General features: G+C 39.9%; 1 protein-coding gene across 1 annotated transcript in view; it reads right to left on the bottom strand.

The window, feature by feature from the left end:
* SMC3 (structural maintenance of chromosomes 3) overlaps positions 1–20,084 on the bottom strand; it is a 28,969-nt gene extending 8,885 nt beyond the window's left edge. The window contains exons 1-20 of the mRNA XM_053389244.1: positions 19,811–20,084; positions 16,266–16,341; positions 15,734–15,772; positions 15,120–15,187; positions 14,548–14,619; positions 14,379–14,458; positions 12,880–12,958; positions 11,663–11,780; positions 10,382–10,557; positions 10,188–10,268; positions 9,371–9,535; positions 8,470–8,591; positions 7,271–7,484; positions 5,214–5,317; positions 3,940–4,039; positions 3,283–3,443; positions 2,881–3,022; positions 2,374–2,524; positions 1,815–1,967; positions 537–688 (exon numbers count right to left, since the gene is read on the bottom strand). Coding sequence (XP_053245219.1) covers positions 537–688; positions 1,815–1,967; positions 2,374–2,524; positions 2,881–3,022; positions 3,283–3,443; positions 3,940–4,039; positions 5,214–5,317; positions 7,271–7,484; positions 8,470–8,591; positions 9,371–9,535; positions 10,188–10,268; positions 10,382–10,557; positions 11,663–11,780; positions 12,880–12,958; positions 14,379–14,458; positions 14,548–14,619; positions 15,120–15,187; positions 15,734–15,772; positions 16,266–16,341; positions 19,811–19,825 — 2,268 coding nt within the window. The 5' untranslated portion in view covers positions 19,826–20,084. The remainder of the gene's footprint in view (positions 1–536; positions 689–1,814; positions 1,968–2,373; positions 2,525–2,880; positions 3,023–3,282; positions 3,444–3,939; positions 4,040–5,213; positions 5,318–7,270; positions 7,485–8,469; positions 8,592–9,370; positions 9,536–10,187; positions 10,269–10,381; positions 10,558–11,662; positions 11,781–12,879; positions 12,959–14,378; positions 14,459–14,547; positions 14,620–15,119; positions 15,188–15,733; positions 15,773–16,265; positions 16,342–19,810) is intronic.
* Positions 20,085–20,321: the final 237 nt, after the last annotated feature.

Raw genomic sequence — 20,321 nt, forward strand, 5'->3', positions numbered from 1 at the left:
TGGATAGCACACTGAACAATCCAGATAATGAAAGTATAATCTGCTGTGCAGGAAGAGCAATCAAAGCCCTTGAACTGTCATGCTGGAGGGTGTTTGGATGGAGCGGAGATGGCCCTTTACTAGACTGCTGCTGGGGAAGCTCCACCATCAGGGGAATGCTCGCTTGTAAGCACAGGATCTGCTGGATCCTGAGCAGGCCCTACCGCTGTCATAAGATGGCAATTAGCATAATTCAGCAACGGAACTGAACTAGCAAAGGGGCGTTTTTTTCCTGCTGCTGACATGACTGGCACAAGTGACTGGGCTGTGGATGCACCAGTGGTTGCTCTATTCCATTAAACCAGCCAGTCACTTGCGAGTCAAGTGTTAGGATTATAGTTATATCTGTTGATAGCTCAATCAGTAGAGAAATAGATTCTTAATCTCAGGGCTGTGAGTTCGAGCCCCACGTTGAGCAAAATATTCCTGTATTGCAGAGAGTTGGGCTAGATGACCCTCGTGATCCCTTCCAACTCTACAAATCTATGATCCCATACCTTGGGCATAAATGTTTTTTCTGACTGCTGTCTCTTCTCTTTCAACATTTTCATCTCCGATAAGATGCTGTCTCTGGAAGCTTTGAATTTTCTTTGTTGGGTTTCAATCTGCTGCATCTGATTCATTAGCTGATCAATTTCATTATTAATCCATGCAGTGTGCTAAGGAAAAATTCTGATCAACATGTACATTATGAATGATATAAAATCAGTATGTTGTTGGTCTTAAAAAATGAATCCTTTTACAGCAATGAAGGCTGTTTACAAATCATAGCATATTAACATGACAGAAATACTACATGCCACAACCTTCTATAAACAAATGCAAGTTACAGTATGGCTGAAAATTGTACTTACAAGCTAATCACCTACCAGACTTGACCACAAACCCAGCAAAAACAATCTCATGTGCACTTTTTGAGCAAAGCTGCTGGCATATTTGTTCAATTTCTACAACGCTACTGGTGAAGAGCTACTCTCTGCAAATATACGGTTAAGACCCCTTTTTCTGTTCTTCTAGGCTGAGCAAATCTTGACTGATTCTCGGCAACAGAATATACCTACACTACTTTTTCTTAACAACAACCAGCCCTTCTGAGTTTCCTGAACAGTGACCAAAGCATAAGAACGTAAGAAGAGCCTGCTGGATCAGGCTAGTGGCCCATCTAGTCCAGCAACCTGTTCTTACAGTGGCTGAACGGTTGCCTGTCAGCAAGCAGGATTTGACCACAAGAGCACTCTCCCCTCTGTGGTTTCCAGCAACTGGTATTCAGAAGCATTGGAGGAAGAGCATAACCATCATGGCCAGGAACCACTGACAGCCCTTTCCTTCATGAATTTGGCCACTACTCTTAAAACCACCCAAGTTCATGGCCATCACTGCCTCCTGTGGGAGTGAGTTCCACAGTTTAACCATGTGTTGCATGAATAAGTAGTTTCTTTTATACATCTTGACTCTTCCTACACTGATTCATTGGTTGTTCATGAGTTCTAGTGTCATGAGACGGGGGGGGGGGACTCCACTTTTCTCTATCTACTTTCTCCATGCCAGGGTTAATTTTATAAACTTCTATTATGTCATCTCTTACTCGCCTTCATGCAGAAGACAAATGCATGTACACTGAGAGACATACAAAACTACCAACAGCATTCACACACTATTTGTACCTCAGCCATCCATTCTCTTACACACAATGCAGTTATTTTACTGAGAAACAGGCAAATAAGCAATCCCACCAACAACATCCTCCACATATGAACAAGCACTATGAAGGATATTTTCAATGTTTCTTCGCAGGTTTTCATTGAGCTTTGCTTCAAGTTCTCCTAGTTCTTCTTCCACCTTTCTTACATCTTTCTGCAGTTCAAGTCGAGACTTTCTTGTGTCATAATAACCCCCAGTCAAAGCCCCTCGGTGGCTGACTTGATCACCTGGGGGTGGGGAATATATTTGTGAAGAATAGATGCTAATCTGATGTAGGGCAGGTGAGTGTGACTTGGTTGAAATGGCCCTGCCAGCCAAGTTGAAAGGCCTAGAAGAACTAGTTAGGCCTATGGGCTGGAGATTCCCCTTCTGCTACTTTAAAATTATTATTAACACTTAATGAAAAACATTTACAGCTCTACCTAAGTTATTCTAAGAATCAAGCAACTACATTTGTATGAACTGGCCTTTTCAATATATAGCCAGAACAGGGTTTGGGAGAGAACTAGTACGCAACAAATTCAGCTTATCAGAACACAATGAATTACATATGCTTTGTTGAATTGCTGACAAAGAGCCAAGTAAACGGTGAAATCCCTTTCCTTTGCAAATAAAACTGAACCAAAGTCATACCTTCCAGAGTAATACAATCCATAGTAAAAGCTCTGGCCAGCTGGGTAGACACTTCCATACTACGACAAATAAGAGTCTTTCCAAAAACATGCTTGAAGGCTTTATCAAATCTTGGATTGTATCTTAGTTTACTGATCATAGGAATAGCATCCTGAAAGCAAGAATATTAAACAGTTAAAAAGAAGTACAAGAGTACTGCATTTATTTTCAGGTACAAAATGTATACTATAAAAAAGCCAACCTGGTATCAAAATTACAAATAATTGAAATGTAGACTATAATAACCTAGAATGTAAGTAAATCACACAACAATTCCCTTAAATTAAAGGAAAATAACCTGGCTAAAAGACAGATTTAGAACGGCAACATGCAGGGACATATGAAATACAGGTTGCATCCACCTTTGCAATCATTTTATTTGTGGCCAGAATAGCACTGAAACGATTACAAGTATGTAGGCCTAGCAGACAATTTGCTATTTAAAGAAAACGATGACGGCAGACTCACATTGGTTTCAGGGTATGCAGTATCTCTAACATCCAGCTTGTTCAGAGGCAGAAAAGTTACTTCTCCAGGTAGATTCATTTTATTGAACTCCATTAATATCTTGGTACTAACTTCATCAGAATCTACAATATGATAAAAAAGCCTAACATGAAAAGAGAGAGAACAAAGTTGAATGAATGAATGAATGTTTTATCTTAAATTAAAACTGCATTGTCTCCCCTCCTACATGCCATCAAGCACTACCAAGAAAAAAATCCTATGGAACAAAAAAGTTTTATGCACTAATATTTATTAGAAAAACGCCCAATTCACCATTTTATGTGCTAGCAGACAATGGTTTATAGTTAATATGTTCACATTGAACATTTCTACAGGAAAAAAGCCTAGTAATCAGAACTATACCTGTTTCCTGCAGTAACTTCAACACAGGTGTAGAAAGCAGGCTCACACTCAAAGTTATTCATTACTATTCCATGATAGCCATTCTGAACATGTTGGTTAATGCCTTTGCGACGGAAATGCTCCAAGACTTTGTTTATGCTGTCAATGCCATTTAGAATAGCCTGTCATAATAAAGCAGAATTACTTGAGCTTCCTATACTTTGTGGAAATAGGGTAAACCTCATCTCTATTTCTCTCTCTCTCTTTAAGGATTTCCTCCACTTTTAGTTATCTTCAGTTTTATACCAACAGGGCAAAGTTATACCAACAGGGCAAAGTTATGCAATGATCATTATAATGCACACAACACTGAATCCATTATTTGTTCAGACAAGTTAATATACACAGCTACTTAAGTTTAGGTATAGGGCAACTGTATGCACTTAAGCAAGTGATTGGTGACCACAGAAGCTAATTTTAAAAAAACACAGTTTGGTATGTATTTGTGACTTGGTAAGTGATAAATACTTGTTTTAATACAAATGAATTTGTCTTTAGACAGTTTTGATTTTTACTTTTGGCCTGACCGTTCCCCACAAAATTCTTCAGAAGGAAAAAGAACTATATTAGTTACTGAAAATCTCTATCATAATTATGACAGCATGCTATGACTCTCACCTTTCCTGTTGCTGCTCTAAGAAGCTGCTGTTTCTTTTCCAAGTCCTCCCGTTTTGCAGCAAGAGCTTGCTGTTCTGCATTCTCTTCTCTCCACAAGTAACTGAAAAAATAGTACACTTCCATATTACAAAATGTATCTTCAAGGAAAAACAGAATAAAATACCAGATCAGGGTAGTGGTATTACAAGGTCTTTAATAACCTTGTCCTAATCTAAAGCTTTCCGCGAGCATTTTTTAACGCTATTAACTCTTTTGTTAAATCTCTTCTACAGTGTATAGCTCCTCAAACTGATTTATTATCCCTAACAAGAAGAGACAATATGTCACATATCTCTTAAAGTATCACTCCTTTTTCCTAACACAGCAAAAATCCTTGCCACCAAGATTGGAGAACAAAAAATTAGATACACCTTACTTCATGCAAGCCCCCTGCCTCCAGGTTTCACATTTTGGGAAATTTAGAATATTTTTGAAATAGCTGGAGTACTAAAAGAAGTGCAAGGGAAAGTTGGAGAACAGCCATCATATGTAGGAACCTGGAATTAAACAGAATTAAAAACCAGGCCCTAATTGCTAGAATCCATGAATGAGGTTCCCTCTGATGGTAAAACAGTGCTTACACATTCTCAAACATTTCTCCAGAACTATCATGGCTATAATCTCTGGAAATTGTGAAAGCTCAGATTCCCAGGAAGCTATATTCCACTCCATAATTGTTTTCTATCTCAACACAGATTTTATGAGTCAACTTCATGGGCTGGAGTATAACAGTGCCTATACTAATAAGATGACAGAAGTTCAAGCACTGCTATAATCTTTGCTTCCAGGTACAGTGCACTCTTCTGGTACATGGATGAATCCAACTGGTCCCCTTCCACTGACAGAAGGGATTTTGATTCATAAGTTGTGTGCACTAACATTAGAGGATGAGTGATTTTTTTCAGTCCCTCTTCCCTTCTGCAACTCCCAGTAACCTGCTAAAACCAGCTCCATAAAGTTGAAAGACCCTTCAGAACAATGTCGAAGGTGGCACGGGGACTGCAGGAGTCATCAGTAATAACAGTGTTTCCTCCTTTTTTATTACCAAACATCTCTATTGGAACAAAAGTCCTATCCTGAGTGTGAGGGCCCCCAATGGATGGTACCCTATACCAATAAAAGTTAAACAACGAAACCATATTTATTAATGTCTGAGTAATCAATATTTATATACATCACTGTACATATTCGCACAACATAGGTTAGGTCAACCCTTAAAAAAAATAAATACTAACTTTCTCTCACTCTGTAGTTCATCTTTTTTGTTTTTCACTTCATAGTATTTTCTGTCCAGTTCTTCAACACGAGCTTTCACTTCATTAAGATCCTGATCCAGTTTCTAAGGCATAAAAGAAGGTATTTTAAAATTCAGCATCTCATGATTTTAATTGACTCCAATACATTTTGTTCCCTTAAGCGGCAGAATTATGTTCAGAATAAAATAAAAGATCCTATTTACAGCTTGTAGAGAACATTGATAAGAAACTAAAGCTACAACTGAGCAATTTAGATTTTTTGGCTACTTTCAGCATAGGGTACATTTGACTACAAAGATAGAACAGTCATATTTGACAATTGCTTGGAAGGTTTTCATTCATGGCTCAAGCCCATGCGAACAGCGAGGTGATATGGAGTATGCTCTTTATATTGTACTGGCCCCACATACTCCAGATCCATTTTACATCTGCACATTTAATGAGCCCAGGTCCAACCTGTACAATCTTTGCTCTGCAACCCGCCTCCCCCCCCCCCATTCAACATGTCCTATGCATGGAAAAATGAGAGACCAAGTTAAGGGGTTAGTAGTTTACATGAGGCAGGATTGGGGAGTAGAGTTCCAAACTCACACTACATGTCTTCTAAAAATATTCAGGAAACAGGATGACAAAATATAGGGTTGAACTTGTAGCTTACTCAATTATACCATAATTACACCTCCAGTTTTTAAAAACAAAATCATAGAACTTAAGATAATGGGTTACATCTAACAGGTAGCTCACACAAGGAGAACTTGCCATTTCTTCTTCCTCACCACTCCCCCCCCCAAAAAAAATGTATTCGAAAGTTACAGTACATTTTCTATCAACATATCCCCTCCACAGACACCTCTGTGATGGTGATGGCATTAAACTATGCTGCTCTTCTTCAATAAAAGAGAAAAAGGGAGACCAGATTGTGTCAAAGGTCTCTTTTTTTGAGATGCCTTTGATTAGTCACCAATGGTATGCCTCCTCCCCACCGATTCCTAGGTGTCATGACCTGGGACCCAGATGGATGTTGTGGCCTAGGACGTATGTCAGAACCCATAGCAAGCACACCTATGCTCACACCCTCTGTCACAGAACACATCTCTGATACTGTACACAAGTGACCTCAGCTTCCTAAGTGCTGAGGCTGCTTAAACACGTTATCACAGCCACAACCACAACTGTCCTGTACTGGAAATGTACTGGAAATATAGCCATCTCTCTCCTGCCTGCTTATTTTGCAAGGAATTCAGTGCTGTCTTGGCCTTGAAGCTTGGATAGCTTGCTAATTTTCCCTGCAACCCCCATCTGAGAATAGAAGCTGCATTTTTGTCTTTTTGCTAACAAGCAGTGTCTCTCTTATCAGCTTCCAAAGCAGAGAAAAGCAAGCTAACCTTGGTAGATCTTCTAAGAAGAGAAGCAGTACATTCTTCTTACCCAGATTAGGCTTCATGTAACAGACAGCAGAAAGGCTGGCAGCATAGAATGCAACATTTGTATGAGTCAATAGTAAATTTATTTTCTTTGCTTAGAACTATGGTACTGCACAGTACGTAGGAGCATGTCTTGAGCATGCGTAGAGATAGCCAATTAGGATGGCTTAAGCTTCTGTCATAAATGCACTCTTTTCTATAAAATTATTAAGTTTTCTGCACCCTTTGTTTGGGGTTCCAGCTTTTCAGAGATATCTACTGGGGCCTCTAGATTTATGTTGCAGCAACAAATATGAACTCCTTCCACGTGCTGAGTTTGTCTTCTTTTGGCTGAAGGATCAGTGCTTTTATTCCACCCTCCTTTGTAGGGTAACACCACAGGAGCGTCTCCTAATGCCTCCTTCTCACATTCCAGATGTTTCTCAAGGGTTCCCTGAATCTCAAGAGTATTTACGGGAGAGAGGGGGCAAGGAATTTCCACTGTGCCAGCATAGTGCTGAACGCAACCCAACACGTATGAAGCCACACCCAACATACAGAAACCCTGATTATATACAGTACTTATAATTTACCGATTCAAATATTTCTGTACCACCAAACTCAAATCCTTACACTATACTGCTCCAGATTCTTCTCTTTGTTAGCCTCCGTGTCTTCTAAATCTTTATGTATAGCAGCAATCTGCCGTTTCTTGTCATTGATGGCTTGATCTAAGGATTTCAGTTCTTTTTTAATCCATTTATCTCTCTCTTCTTTTGATGTAAACTGACTTCCTCGACCTTGCTTTGCATAAAGATCTGTTCTTTCCTGGGTGGCCTGTGCCAGTCTGTTGGAAGAGAAAAATATAACTGAAACCTTTTATCATGAAATTATAATGCTATAAACCTAACAGAGAAGCATATTCTTCATATTTAACATGACACATCAAATTTGAATTAAACTGTAGCAGGGAACTGAAAGAAGTCATTTCAAGAAACACTTGTGTTCTTTTCTTTCAATTTTGTTATTTAACAATTGCTTCTCTTTTAAACTTGTTTTATCACTTTCTACTCAATCATCTTCTATTTCAACAGGTCTCAAAAAGCAGAGAGAGAGAGAGAGAGAGAGAGAGAGAGAGAGAGAGAGAAAGCTTTGAAATTTTTTTGATAGTGAGATAAGATATATACTATTTCTTTTATTTTATTCTGTGTTTTGCTCAAATACCTATTATTATTATTTTGGAATTTTATCAAGCTCTCTAACTCCAAACATAAACACATTTGCTCGGGAATGCAATAGGATTTACTTCTGAGCAGACATCTCTAGGACTGAACTGTTAGGCTCAGATTGGTCAGCACTTTCAAACATAAAAATCCCAAGCCTCTATCTGTTGACAGAAAACATTTTGTTTTCAAGTGGCAGAAGGAAAACACTAAGCTCTTCTACTCAATCCTGTGCCACTACCTCTTACAGAGGACAGCTCCATCCATTCTACTAGTATGCGTCTTCTCTCTCTTACAGGGAAGTTCAAAGATCATAGAATCATAGAGTTGGAAGGGACCCTGAGAATCATATAGTCAAACCCCAGCAATGCTGGAATATGCAGCTGTCCCTTATGGGGATTGAACCTGCAAACTTGGCATTATCAGCACCATGCTCTAACCGAGTTAACCATGCCAAATGTATTCCAAATTATTTTCTTGCTCATCCCATGATCTATACTAGAACCTTTCCAATTCCTTCACAAAAGAAGAGCTTGTATATGCAGAAGTATTCCTCATTGCACATGCTAAATATTTCCCCTTCATACCACTGCTAATCAGCACACAGACCTGGCAATTCCTCGTTCCTCTTTTTCTTTTACACTATTGAACTTTGGTTCTGTTTCTGCTAGTTCTTTCTGTTTTTCTTCAATTTTCTCAAGAAGTTTCTGCCTCTCTTTCAAGAGTCTTTTCTGGAAAAACAGACAATATGAAGGTCAACAATAAGTAAGGGAAGTGGTTTATCAGAATGTTTTTGGGGGTGAAAAGAATCAGTAGCTATAGAAGCACTAGAAATTATACGTTCAGAAAAGCTTCGGTCTAGTTTACAGCTTACCAAACTTCAGAGCAGCATCTGTGCATCCCCAATTTTAATAGAGCTACTTAGCAATAAGCTATCATAGACTGCTGCCTTTAACAAGAACAGTAATCTGTGAACAAGCTCTTCTTGTGGAATGCTATTAAATAAGAACTTCAATAAGAAATTTATACGGACAGCACGAAAGCTTGATATAGTTCAAATCAATCTACAATTGGCTGCTTTTATAGATTTTCTCAATATGTACCAACCGTAGACTATGTACAGACTTCTGTTTACTCTGCATCCATGGCACACTCAGCACTGGCTTGGAAAGTGGTACATAAACAAAGTTAGCCATAATTCATATCTACTCTGTTGTTTCTTATGAAATATTGTACTTTAATGTGTTACCCCCCCCAAACCAGTTTTGATCCAAATAGAGAAAAAGAATAACCTTGCTGTGTTTTAATTAGAAAGACAGGTGCTCTTTTTTCACTATGGCAGTCTAGATAACCAGATAACAGAGAACAACTGTCATCGTACCCCTACTGTCCTTTTATAAAACAGAAGAATTATTTGCCCTGCAGTTTTTACATTCTAATGAGAGAGTCCCAAAAGACAAAATAAAATACACCTTGACATGTTATCCTACAACTAGCCTCCAGCCCTTACCCGTTGTTCACTATTTCCAGCCAGTTCATCTTGCAAGTCTTTTGTTTTAAGCTCTAGTTTGGTCCTCTGTTTAATCTGTTCCTGTCTTTCGGCACTGAGCTGCTCCTTTTCTTCCTTCATAGCTGAAATCTTGGTTTTAAGTTCTCGGACCTGCCGTTCAATTTCCTACAAACACAACACATCAACAGAAGATTTGAAAAGTACAACAGGTTACATAATTTTAAAACTAAAACAATTCTCAGCATGATAGGTCTAGCCAGGGAGATGCACATATAGTGTGACATGTCACCAAATGCACTCTCTATCAACAATGCATCATATGGATGAAAACATGCAATTCTGTCTTTTTCACACCCCATCCTGAGTCTCTGTTGCTTGTTACTATGGATTAAGGCAAATGTAAAACAGAAGCAACTACTAACTCATGTGCTCAATCTATGAGGACTTAAGAGCAGCCTTGTGCAAAGATTTAAATCTCCCAGTTGAGAGATCTACTGTTTGATTAACTTTTATGAGTGAGCAGGTCCTCCTACACTTCTGAAAAAATGACCTGTTCTGCCTTTAGAACAATTTTAAGGAGAAACGTTTGTGGGGATGAAAAGTTAAATTCTTCAGGGGAGCAAACTTTTATCTGACAGAATGCCTTGTTTTCATAATTTTTTTAAGTGTGTTATTTTTTTATTCTGTTTTTCACATTAAAGGTATTTATATAGTTTGTTTTTTGTAATGGCTTTGGCTACACAAATAAATATTAATATTTGTTTTAAAACAGTTATTTAGATCAGAACAGTTCTGATCAGAACAATGAAGACCTCACCTCCATTTTATCTCGAGCATCCTGCTGTGCATCTCTTAATTGCCTTGATTTTTCTCCACTTGTTTCCCTTTTGGCAGAAAGCTGAAAAAACATCAGTTGTGGGTTAACATGCACAACATAACTATATTTTTTAAAACTACGTATGTTGAAAAACAAACGCTGGTAACGAAAATAATAGTTTAAAAATGGCTTACCTCATCAAGTTTAGCCCTGGTTTCATTAAGTTCCTGATTATAAATGGTGTACTCCAGTGCTCTTCTCATTTTATCCCACTTTTGATATTGAGCAAGCTCTTCTTTCTCCTCTTCCAAAGTATGTAATCGCTCTTCTATATATTTCAACAGCTCATTTATTTTCTCCCTTTTCCCCTCTTTAGAAATGATTTAAGAAAGAGTTTAGAAGACTAAGTATCAGGAATCTGTCATTAAACAGAACAACAAAACCAACTACATGGCAGAAATGCTCTTTTAAACAACATGTCCTAACTGGGGGAAATCCACTAAACATAATAGCTTGTATTCTCAATGGTTATGATAAAAAGTTGCCTATGATTTCATTATTTATACTAAATCTCAAAATCAATGATTCATATTTTCTATTGTTCAAAATAACCAAATGATAAAGCAGAGTTAACCACATACAGCATCATTAATGATTTATTTTAAAGGAAAAATAAAGAGATTAATTGAAAGAAACTCCTCATAACATGAAGGCAGGTAGCAAACAGCTACACCGCAACTAGGGATAAATGTGCAGTTCCCAGTCTGATTCAGTACACTGCTCTCTCAGGAAAATCACCAATAACTCCAGTAAGCTCTTTGGGAGAATAGCTGGATTTAGCTAAGTCACGTGCACCTTGAATCAACATGACTGATTTACAGCAGGGAACCCTTTTTCTAGCCAAGGACCATGAACCCTTCTGGACAACAATCTGGGGGCTACATGCTAGGGTGGGAGAATCAAGAGGGAAAAGTGGGGGAGCAATGAATGTGAATTTTACCATTTTACAGTACACTAGTTTTACATACACACTCCTCTCTCCTCCATCTGGACAAGCAAGAGTCATTATCAGAGTTCAAGGACAGACTTCTGGTAAGCAAAAACATTCAAGGTGGGCATACAGTAGAGCTGGTGGGGTGTGTGGCCTGACGAGACAGGGTGTTAGCCTCAAAAGGCTCCTCAGAGGCCTGATAGGCTGTATTTGGCCCCTGGGCCCAGGGTTCCTTCCCCCTACTTTATGGGGTTAAATATGCACAACCTTGATAGAAACATGCAGATATGCAGTTGGACCATAATGGATGCATCATAGAATTCTACACCATAACAATAATTTCCAGATTGTGTCTGGAAATTGTGCCTCATTGTTTCATATCCACTGTTTCAGTGCATTCGCAGTAAGCCAGAAAATACACTAAATATATCAAAGTAACATGACATGAAAATATTATGAAATGCTACTGAATGATAATCTTTACCTGTTTCTTTCATTAAGGAGATACTCTCTTCTTTACGTTCATCATATACCCTAGTGCCAGCTACTTCTCTTAACAGTTTTAATCTCTGAGAGTCAGGAGCTGTGGCCATCTGGTTGATCTAAAAAAGAGAGTAAGAATAATGTAACATTTTGGACACAGTTTGAAAAAGCAACAAGTAACTATAAAGTTTTTCATAAATGCTTTTTTAGACGAAAAATTATTGCAACAAAATCTCCAATGACACTGCTGCAGCAGCATTAGCAATGATGAGCAGGTGTCACTGTCAACACAATACAGTGGTACCTCGGGTTACATACACTTCAGGTTACAGACTCCGCTAACCCAGAAATAGTGCTTCAGGTTAAGAACTTTGCTTCAGGATGAGAACAGAAATCGTGCTGTGGTGGCGCGGCAGCAGCAGCAGGCCCCCTTAACTAAAGTGGTGCTTCAGATTAAGAACAGTTTCAGGTTAAGTATGGACCTCTGGAACAAATTAAGTACTTAACCTGAGGTACCACTGTACTAAGCATTTATGTGCTAGAGCAGGGGTTGTCAACCTGGTCCCTACCGTCCACTAGTGGGTGTTTCAGGATTCTAGCTAGGAGGTTCTATGGCACAAGCTGAATCCTCCTTCCATCAAGGACTGGTGGGCGGTAAGGAAATTTTACCATCAAGAAAGATGCATTAGTGGGCAGTAGGTATAAAAAGGTTGACTACCCCTCTGCTAAAGTCAGAAAAGACTTGTACATTTTGTAACTAGTGTTAACAAATGTTTGGTGAAAACTCTACCAATCTATATGCCTAAAACTGATACTGTCAGGTCTATCTGAGCATACAAAGTTATATGCAATTTTCTCATCTTAAAATATGACTGTATAGGAGATTCTTTAGGAAAAAATAATTTGGTATAGTTAATTTATCACTGCTCAAATATTCAGTTTAAATTGTCGCTATCATTATGCTACTGCTACACTCCAGCACCATAAAAACGTAACTGACAGAAAGAATACCACAAGAATTGAAGCATGCTAACCAGACAGCAGCTACAGTCATATATCATGGTATTTTTCAAATTATTATGAACACATCCAATGATTAAGGAAATATACATCCATTAAAATAGAATGTAAAATAATATGCCTACTTATTAGAGAACTACTTATTCTTCACATTAAAGTTACTATTATTCTTTGTTCAAAGGATAGTAATCATCATACCTTTCCTTGCTTGACAATATAGTAGGGGTTGCTGCGAGAAAATCCAGCACTTTCAAGAAGGTTCATCACATCATTTTTCCTGGAAGCAAGTTTTCAAACAGTAAAGCTTTCAGTGCATCAGTTTAGAATGAGCTAAATAATACAGGACAAAAATAACAATTGGCCTGCTTCCACTAGACTCAGACATGAAAATTTCTTCTGTTTCATTTAAGTGCTTGCTGCTCAGTCCTCCTTCTACATGGGAAGTAACAGGTTGAACAGAGATGACAGAATACTTGCTACTGAAATATCATTACCCCCTTTCCCCCAATTCTTGGCACCAAACTTTTGCAATTCATTGGCACAAGCTCTGCCTTGTCCTCCAAATTCTAAAATCATTCTAAAAATCATTTAATTATACAATCAATTCAAATCAGATTAATGGCAACCATTGGGCTAGAGTTCTGTGAGGATTGCTAAAGGAGGGGGTCAGGCTGTGCCCTGGCCAAAGGCCTGGTGGAACAGCTCTGTCTTGCAGGCCCTGCGGAAAGATGTCAAGTCCCGCAGGGCCTTAGTTTCTTGTGACAGAGCATTCCACCAGATCAGAGCCACAGCCGAAAAAGCCCTGGCTCTAGTTGAGCCAGCCTAACCTCTCTGTGGCCCGGGACCTCCAAGATGTTTTTGTTTGAAGACCGTAAGGTCCTCTGTGGGACATATTTGCTAACCCAAAGATTGCAGGATCCTTTTTGTAAGCAAACCAAGAACTTTCCCTTTAAATAGTTTGTGTCTTGCCAAATGCAAGGTGGCAATTTGGAACCTTTTTTCTTCTTTATTTTACTGCCAGAAGATGAATACTTGTTGGCTGGAAACTCTGTGCGTTACACATTCACTTATTTGCAAAAATAAATGCCTGTGATTTATTCTAACGCGTACTTCCACGGCGAGTGTTTGTTTAAAGGTGGATGAGGGCAGATATAAATCTAACAAAGCTTTACTGTGCTTGGTGCAAATGCCAGAGTTGGACTGTCTCTTCCAAACCTCTTTCCCCAATATGGAATAACACCCCCAGAACAGCAAGTGGCGGGTGTGCAGGCAAGGTGCAACTTTCTGCAACGTCTTGGAGACACACAAAGATTGGAAGAGCACACCGCTGAATTCCACCTACAATGTTTCAAGTCCCTTCCCCCACAAGCAAACATGAAGACTGAAACAGTAATCAAAACTGTTTTTCAGAAAAATTGAAGACTGAGATTTTCTAGGTTCCAAAATGAACTTGCAGACATCAGAAGAGCACCCAGCTATGAGCAAGCAAGCAAGCAAGCATCACATACTTGTCATTCATCCTGGATTCCTCCTATTCATTTGTCAACTAAATATAAAACGTCTCTAGTTGACTTACATACGTGATTTTTTAAATGATTGTCTAGTTTAACAATAAAACATTCCCCCCCCCCAAAAAACCTGTTATGGTGTACATTTAATCCAGATTTGGTTTAAAAGAAAAAAGGAACTGCGCTTACGTCACCATTTTCTTGTCTAGGAAATACTGGTCCTTTTTAGCGCCAATGACTCTGCGAAGAGATACTTCTTCTTTATCAATCTTAATAAAACAGAAGGGCAGATATTGCAAACTATGCCTCTTAATATAAACTAAAGAAAACAAGCTGATGTACACTATTTTTAACTTACTGGTAACCTGTTGTCCGAGTTGTCAAAGATGATTTCCACAAAAGCAGAAATAACACGAGGACCTGTGCCTTCCTAAGAAAGATCATAATATTAACCCACATTTTAAAGTGTGTACTTTGTATTACAATCTTCCCCATGCCATGCCCATTTTTCAGTGATTTAATAGCTTTGTAACAACTTTTTAATTTGTTTTCTAAATTAGACTGCTCTAATGAAGCCTTTTCGTGGGAAACCACTAATGAATTTAAGTATGAAACGAAGCTAACTTCAGATTCTCTGAAAAAAATATCTGTCTGAGCATGTTCAAGGCCTCTTGTTCTAAGTGTACACTGCATCTCTAAGCAAGTAAACCTGTTCCAAACAGTGGAATGCCTACTATTTATTGAGGGATTTTTATTCCATCTTTGCCCTCAAAGAGTACCCAAGAGAGCTGATCAAGGTTAAACTCCAAAAGTATAAATAATAGCATCACCTACTTATCATTTCAACAAATGCAAGTAACATGCACCATTATTCCAGCTAACTATTTTACAACAATAGCATGCTCACGTCTAACTGTTATCTTCACTTACATGCAACAAAGCCAACCTTTGCTCAGGACGAAGATGACTGAATTCATCACTGAGAACAAACTGAATTGCTATAATGAAGAAAATAAAATAAGATGTTAATTTTTAGGATTCTGTTCAGAAGTATTCAGAACTATCAATCAACAGTTTTTATGAATCTCTTATAAATAACAGCATAGGTTGCATTCAATGTGTTGCAAAACTTGGACAAATGTTAAAGCAAGGATCTCTTCAGGAATTTTTCAATTACTTCAGTTTGAAGCAGAACCCAGATGCCTGCCCCACAATGACCAAGTAAATAATAATAACAACACTTTGAGAGACACAATTTCCTGCTTTCATCTACCCTCTCCCCCCAAAATACACACTCCACTAGTGACCACTCCAGGCATTAGCCAGCGTCCGGCCATGGATATCAACCACTAAACATGCCACCCACTCAGCAAGTGAAACCCATAGCCAGAGTGAAGGAGGTTACAAGAAAAGGGGATTAAAAGAAACTCATCTGCCTTGCAATTAACATTCCCAAAGCAATGCACTTCTCGGGCAAGGCACATAGGGATATGGAAGGAGTTGGAGAAGACATTTTAGATTATTATACATAAGATTTCACTTACCATAGAAAAAGTTGCTTTTTCCAGAACCATTTCTGCCCACTAAAAAGAAAAAGTAAGTTACAGGTTAAATTGTGTATTTTCAGTAACTAAATGTTTCTAAATTGAGGATTATAGACCAGCTGTAAAACAGATAGACAAATGTATGTAAAGAGTGGAAGATCAATGACAATAAATTATAAGGTTGGCCGAACTGCCACCTGACCCATCCCCATGGGACTCCATTGTGTGTTATCAACTCTGCAGCTCAGCAGAGTGAGAAAGACTCTTTAACATGTGTTTGTCCTGTATAATTGCCCCTTCTCATTTGAACGCCAGCAACAGCCAGTCACTCTGTATGGGAGAGCGAGAAGGAGGAGACCAATTCATTTGTCTGCAGAAACCTTCAAGCCCTTCAGGGAAAAACTATATATACACTCAAGGAATAGCAACCACCTCACTATGAAGAACAAATAATATTTCTATCACCTCCATGAAGAGGCTCACTTAAACGATACACATTTAATATTATAGTCATTGTCCTAGAAAAACTTACCAATGACATTATGCTTTGAACTGAAGGGATCTACTATAGTCTGATCTCGGTAGCTTCGGAACCCCTGAATGATCACCTGAAATAAACAAGTGCAAGTTTTTAAAGTGGCCAACAATACCATCATTATTTGCTATCATCTGCAGCTTTTATAACTACATGTTTTAAAAGAGAGCAATATTTTTCAAAGGTACAATATTGATTGTTGTACTTTCTAAGCTACAAGTTATTTGAGAATTAGCAGGAAGCATACTTGGGGAAGGACTATATAGTCACCAGGAAGCATTAATGGATGAGCAGCTGGAACAACAGCAGCAGCAACATCCAATGCCCCCCAAAAATAGACATTGTCTATTATCATCTCTCCAGGTTTGTTTGTTTTTTACAAACTTTGTATACCATCGAGAAAACTTTGTTAATATTAATTAATATTAATAATATTTATTTATACAGTTCCTAATTATTACAATCCTATAAAGTTGCCCCAAATCAACAACTCATCAAAGATGCACAGGAAAAAAAAAATTGCACCGGCCCTCTCACTTTTGGCTCTTCAACCCAAATTCTATAGGTGATTAAGACACAAATTTAACAATAGCTTTTCTTTTTTACATTTAGCCAAATCATATTAAATCAATAAACTCTTTAAAAAGCCAGATCTTGCCAGTGTGACATGTATACATGAAACAATACCACTAATTACTAAACAGCTATCATCATATACCGGTATATAATGTTTGCAACTCTGCTAATACAATAATTTCAAAAAATATTTCACACCCAACTCAGTAATTTAAGTACATGAGTTCAGCCTACAAAGAAGCCACACAGGAGCGAAGCCTTATCAGTGCTTGGAATGTGGGGAAAGTTTGGCTTGACAGCCAAATTTTGCAGCACTTAAGAGAATCCGCACAGAAGAGAAAGCCTATCAATGTTTGAAGTGTGTGAAATACCTCACTCAGGACTCACACCTAAGAATGCACAAGTCCACACAGGAGAGAAACCTTATGAACATCCAGATTGTGGGAAATGACATAGGGGTTTCATCTTGAAAGTCACCAGGCAACCAACCCACTCTGGACAAAAAGAGTGCATATGCCTACAGTGTGGGAAATATTTCTCTTACATATCCCTCCTTGCTAGTCATCGAAGAGTGCATACTAGAGAAAAACCTAACAAGTGCCTTCGAGTGTGGTAAATGTATCAGTCTGAGCACACACCTCAGGACTCATTGCAGCTTGCACACAAGAGAAAAACAATATAAATGTCCCGAGTGTAGGAAATGTCTTTTGATCTATCAGAAAGTCCACATGACACCAACAAAATCATGCTAAACCTTGAAAACCCCATACAACACAAACTTTGTAGACAGGCCATGCCTCCCCAAACAGTGGAAAACAATGAAGCAAATCCACACAGGAAAGGTATGTATGATGGGAAAAGACACTGCCTGTATAAACTGTCTGTTCATTAAAAAAATGAAAATTATCCAGGGCTAGTGGGGAGAAAAGGAACCCATATATAGGAAAGAAGATCTGTGGATAGCATCCAGAGAACACTTAAGATTCAAAATAGAGTTTTGATAAGAAATCTGAAGAAACTGCACAATAGGGTATAAAATGTCCATGTCCTTTGAAAATTAGACAAAGAGTTGTAAGCTGGAAAATGGTTCCTTGCTTCTCTTTTTGTGCTGGTTTTTGACAGTGATGCATGTTACCTTCCAAATGGTCACACTTGCACATGATGTTAAACCCTATTTTGTTTTGAACTATGGTTTAACATGAATAAGCTTCCCCTGCTTTTTCTTGATGTGCTAGCATTGTTTTGTGTGCACCCACCTTGTGGTTTGAAAGAAACCATGAACACCTAGCTAGAATAAGTCAAGGGTAAATAAAATGCAAAAACAAAAAAACCATAGTTCGCAAGAGTAGTTCCACATAGTGCAGACTGAGAAAGTGGGGAGATCATCTTTAAATTCAACATTGCAGGTTCAGCTTTCAGCTTAAGTTACGTGTAAGTTTCAAGTTTCAGTTGCAATCTTTAGCTGATAAGCTGAAGAGTGGGCTGAAGGTAAAGTTAAAAGTTGAGCTTTGGCTAGGTTTTTAAACCAGTTAGAGATTATTACGTTTTTATCTCTCTTAGCGCCAAGGAGAATGCAAATCAGAGACTCAAAGTGTCCTTGGGAGATGCAGCTTTTCACAATAGACAGGCAGGCAGAGAGCTGTCAGGAGCAATGCCTCAATGCCTTCCACATGTGTTGCATTAGGAGGATTTTGGGGATCACATGGCAGGACAGTTTCAAACAAAGATGTGCTCTCCCAAGCCCACATTCCCAGCACATTTGAACTCTGTCTCAGCAACATCTATGTTGGCTTGGTCATGTTCACAGAATGGAAGATGGCAGGATCCCCAAGGATGTGCTCTACAGGTAGCTGGCTTCCAGCCCCAGCCGACTGGCAGACCAGCTCTTGTGATACAAAGATGTCTGCAAACATGACATGAAGGCTGGCAACATCAACCCAACCATGTGGGATGTCCTTTGCAGACAACTGCAGTGCCTGGAGACAAGACAGTCTGGTTGTGCCATAGGAGGAATGACCATAGGCAATGACCATAGGAGGAATGACAGCACCAAGAGAAGAAATGACATGGTGCATCTGCAGCACTACAACCGGATGCCTTCATCTGCCCTAGCTGCAACAAAACATGTCTCTCCCCTATTGGTCGCTACAGCCACAGCAGGCGCTGCAACCTTCCAACGGTTTGACTTCACCGCCAAAGGCAAACTCTCCCTGAGACAGATGCACAACTACATGCAGGGGGCCTTTCTTCTATGGTGGAGGGGAGACTGTCCAACCATGCAAGCCCACCTGCAATCTGAAGTGTTGCAATCCAGGTTTGCCCCCCTCACCTACTACTGCTTTTAAGCACAAGGCAGGGGCCTTCCTTTAACAAACTCAGAGAGGCCTGAGAAGGGAATACATACTTAAAAAAAACCCAAAAAATTATTTTCTAGCATTCACATAATACTGCCTTTTAACTGGATCCTTCCGGATTCTGAAGAGGAAAGTCTACCCCTGCAATGACACACCGCTACCAATATGGTATTCTGAACGTCCGCTCCAGATGGGCCCCAGCACTTCCCAGTGTTTACATCTCTCCCCGCCATGCACTGCAATACGCAGGCCATGGGCGAAACCACCTCCTCCCCCTCCCCCCGCAAGTCTGAGAAAGAGGACCCCCCCGCCCCTCATTCGAAAGTGGGATCCGCCAGAAAGGCCCTTTCGGAGATGACAGCCTCGGCCGCCCCCCTCTCTCCATCTATGGGATCATCCCGTGAGGAGAAAAAACCTCCCGAGCAAAAAGCCGCCGCAGCCCCCCTCGAGCCGAAGCCCCTCTTCTCTCTCCCCAAACCAGATTCCCCCTCCCCACAGCGAAATATCGTAGCCAGCGTCGCCCTCCCCCATCAGATACTTTAATGAAGCCGCCCTCCCCTGCGACAGCGGAGCCGCCTCATCACAAAAAAGAGGCCCCATCACTCCGTTTACCTGTTTGATATACATGCTGGCGGCGGCCTCTCCTCAGCCCTGAGCCCGCCCCGCTCACAAACCACGGACAAAATGGCGGCCAAGCCTCCCCGATCCCGTTCGCCGCGGAACGCACCACTTACTCTCTAGAAATAGGAGGGTTGGGAAAGGAAAGCACGAAGAGGCAGCGGAAGGCGCCCGTCCCTTCCCACGTTTTGAAGGCGCTGTTCTATCTGCGGTTTTCGCGTCGCATTCAGGACTCGGTGATGTAGGCCCGCGAGCTAATAACGCGTTTTCTCCCCCCACCTCGTAGGAATTGGTTCAGCCCGACATGAACTTGTGTTGGGCGCCAAGGCGAGGACAGCCAATGGGAGCGGGAGGAGAGCGCCAAACTGGAGACGGGAGGGTAATGGAGTGGGCGCTTGAGCGCAGAAGGAGCGCTAGAGGGCGCTCGTCATTGTAGTGAAGGCGGGGCGGGGGTCGTTCTCCGAGTGCCAAATCCCCCACCCGGACAAGAGGGAAGTGTCAGCAT

This window comes from Podarcis raffonei, chromosome 5, assembly GCF_027172205.1.
Source record: "Podarcis raffonei isolate rPodRaf1 chromosome 5, rPodRaf1.pri, whole genome shotgun sequence".
NCBI lineage: Eukaryota > Metazoa > Chordata > Lepidosauria > Squamata > Lacertidae > Podarcis > Podarcis raffonei.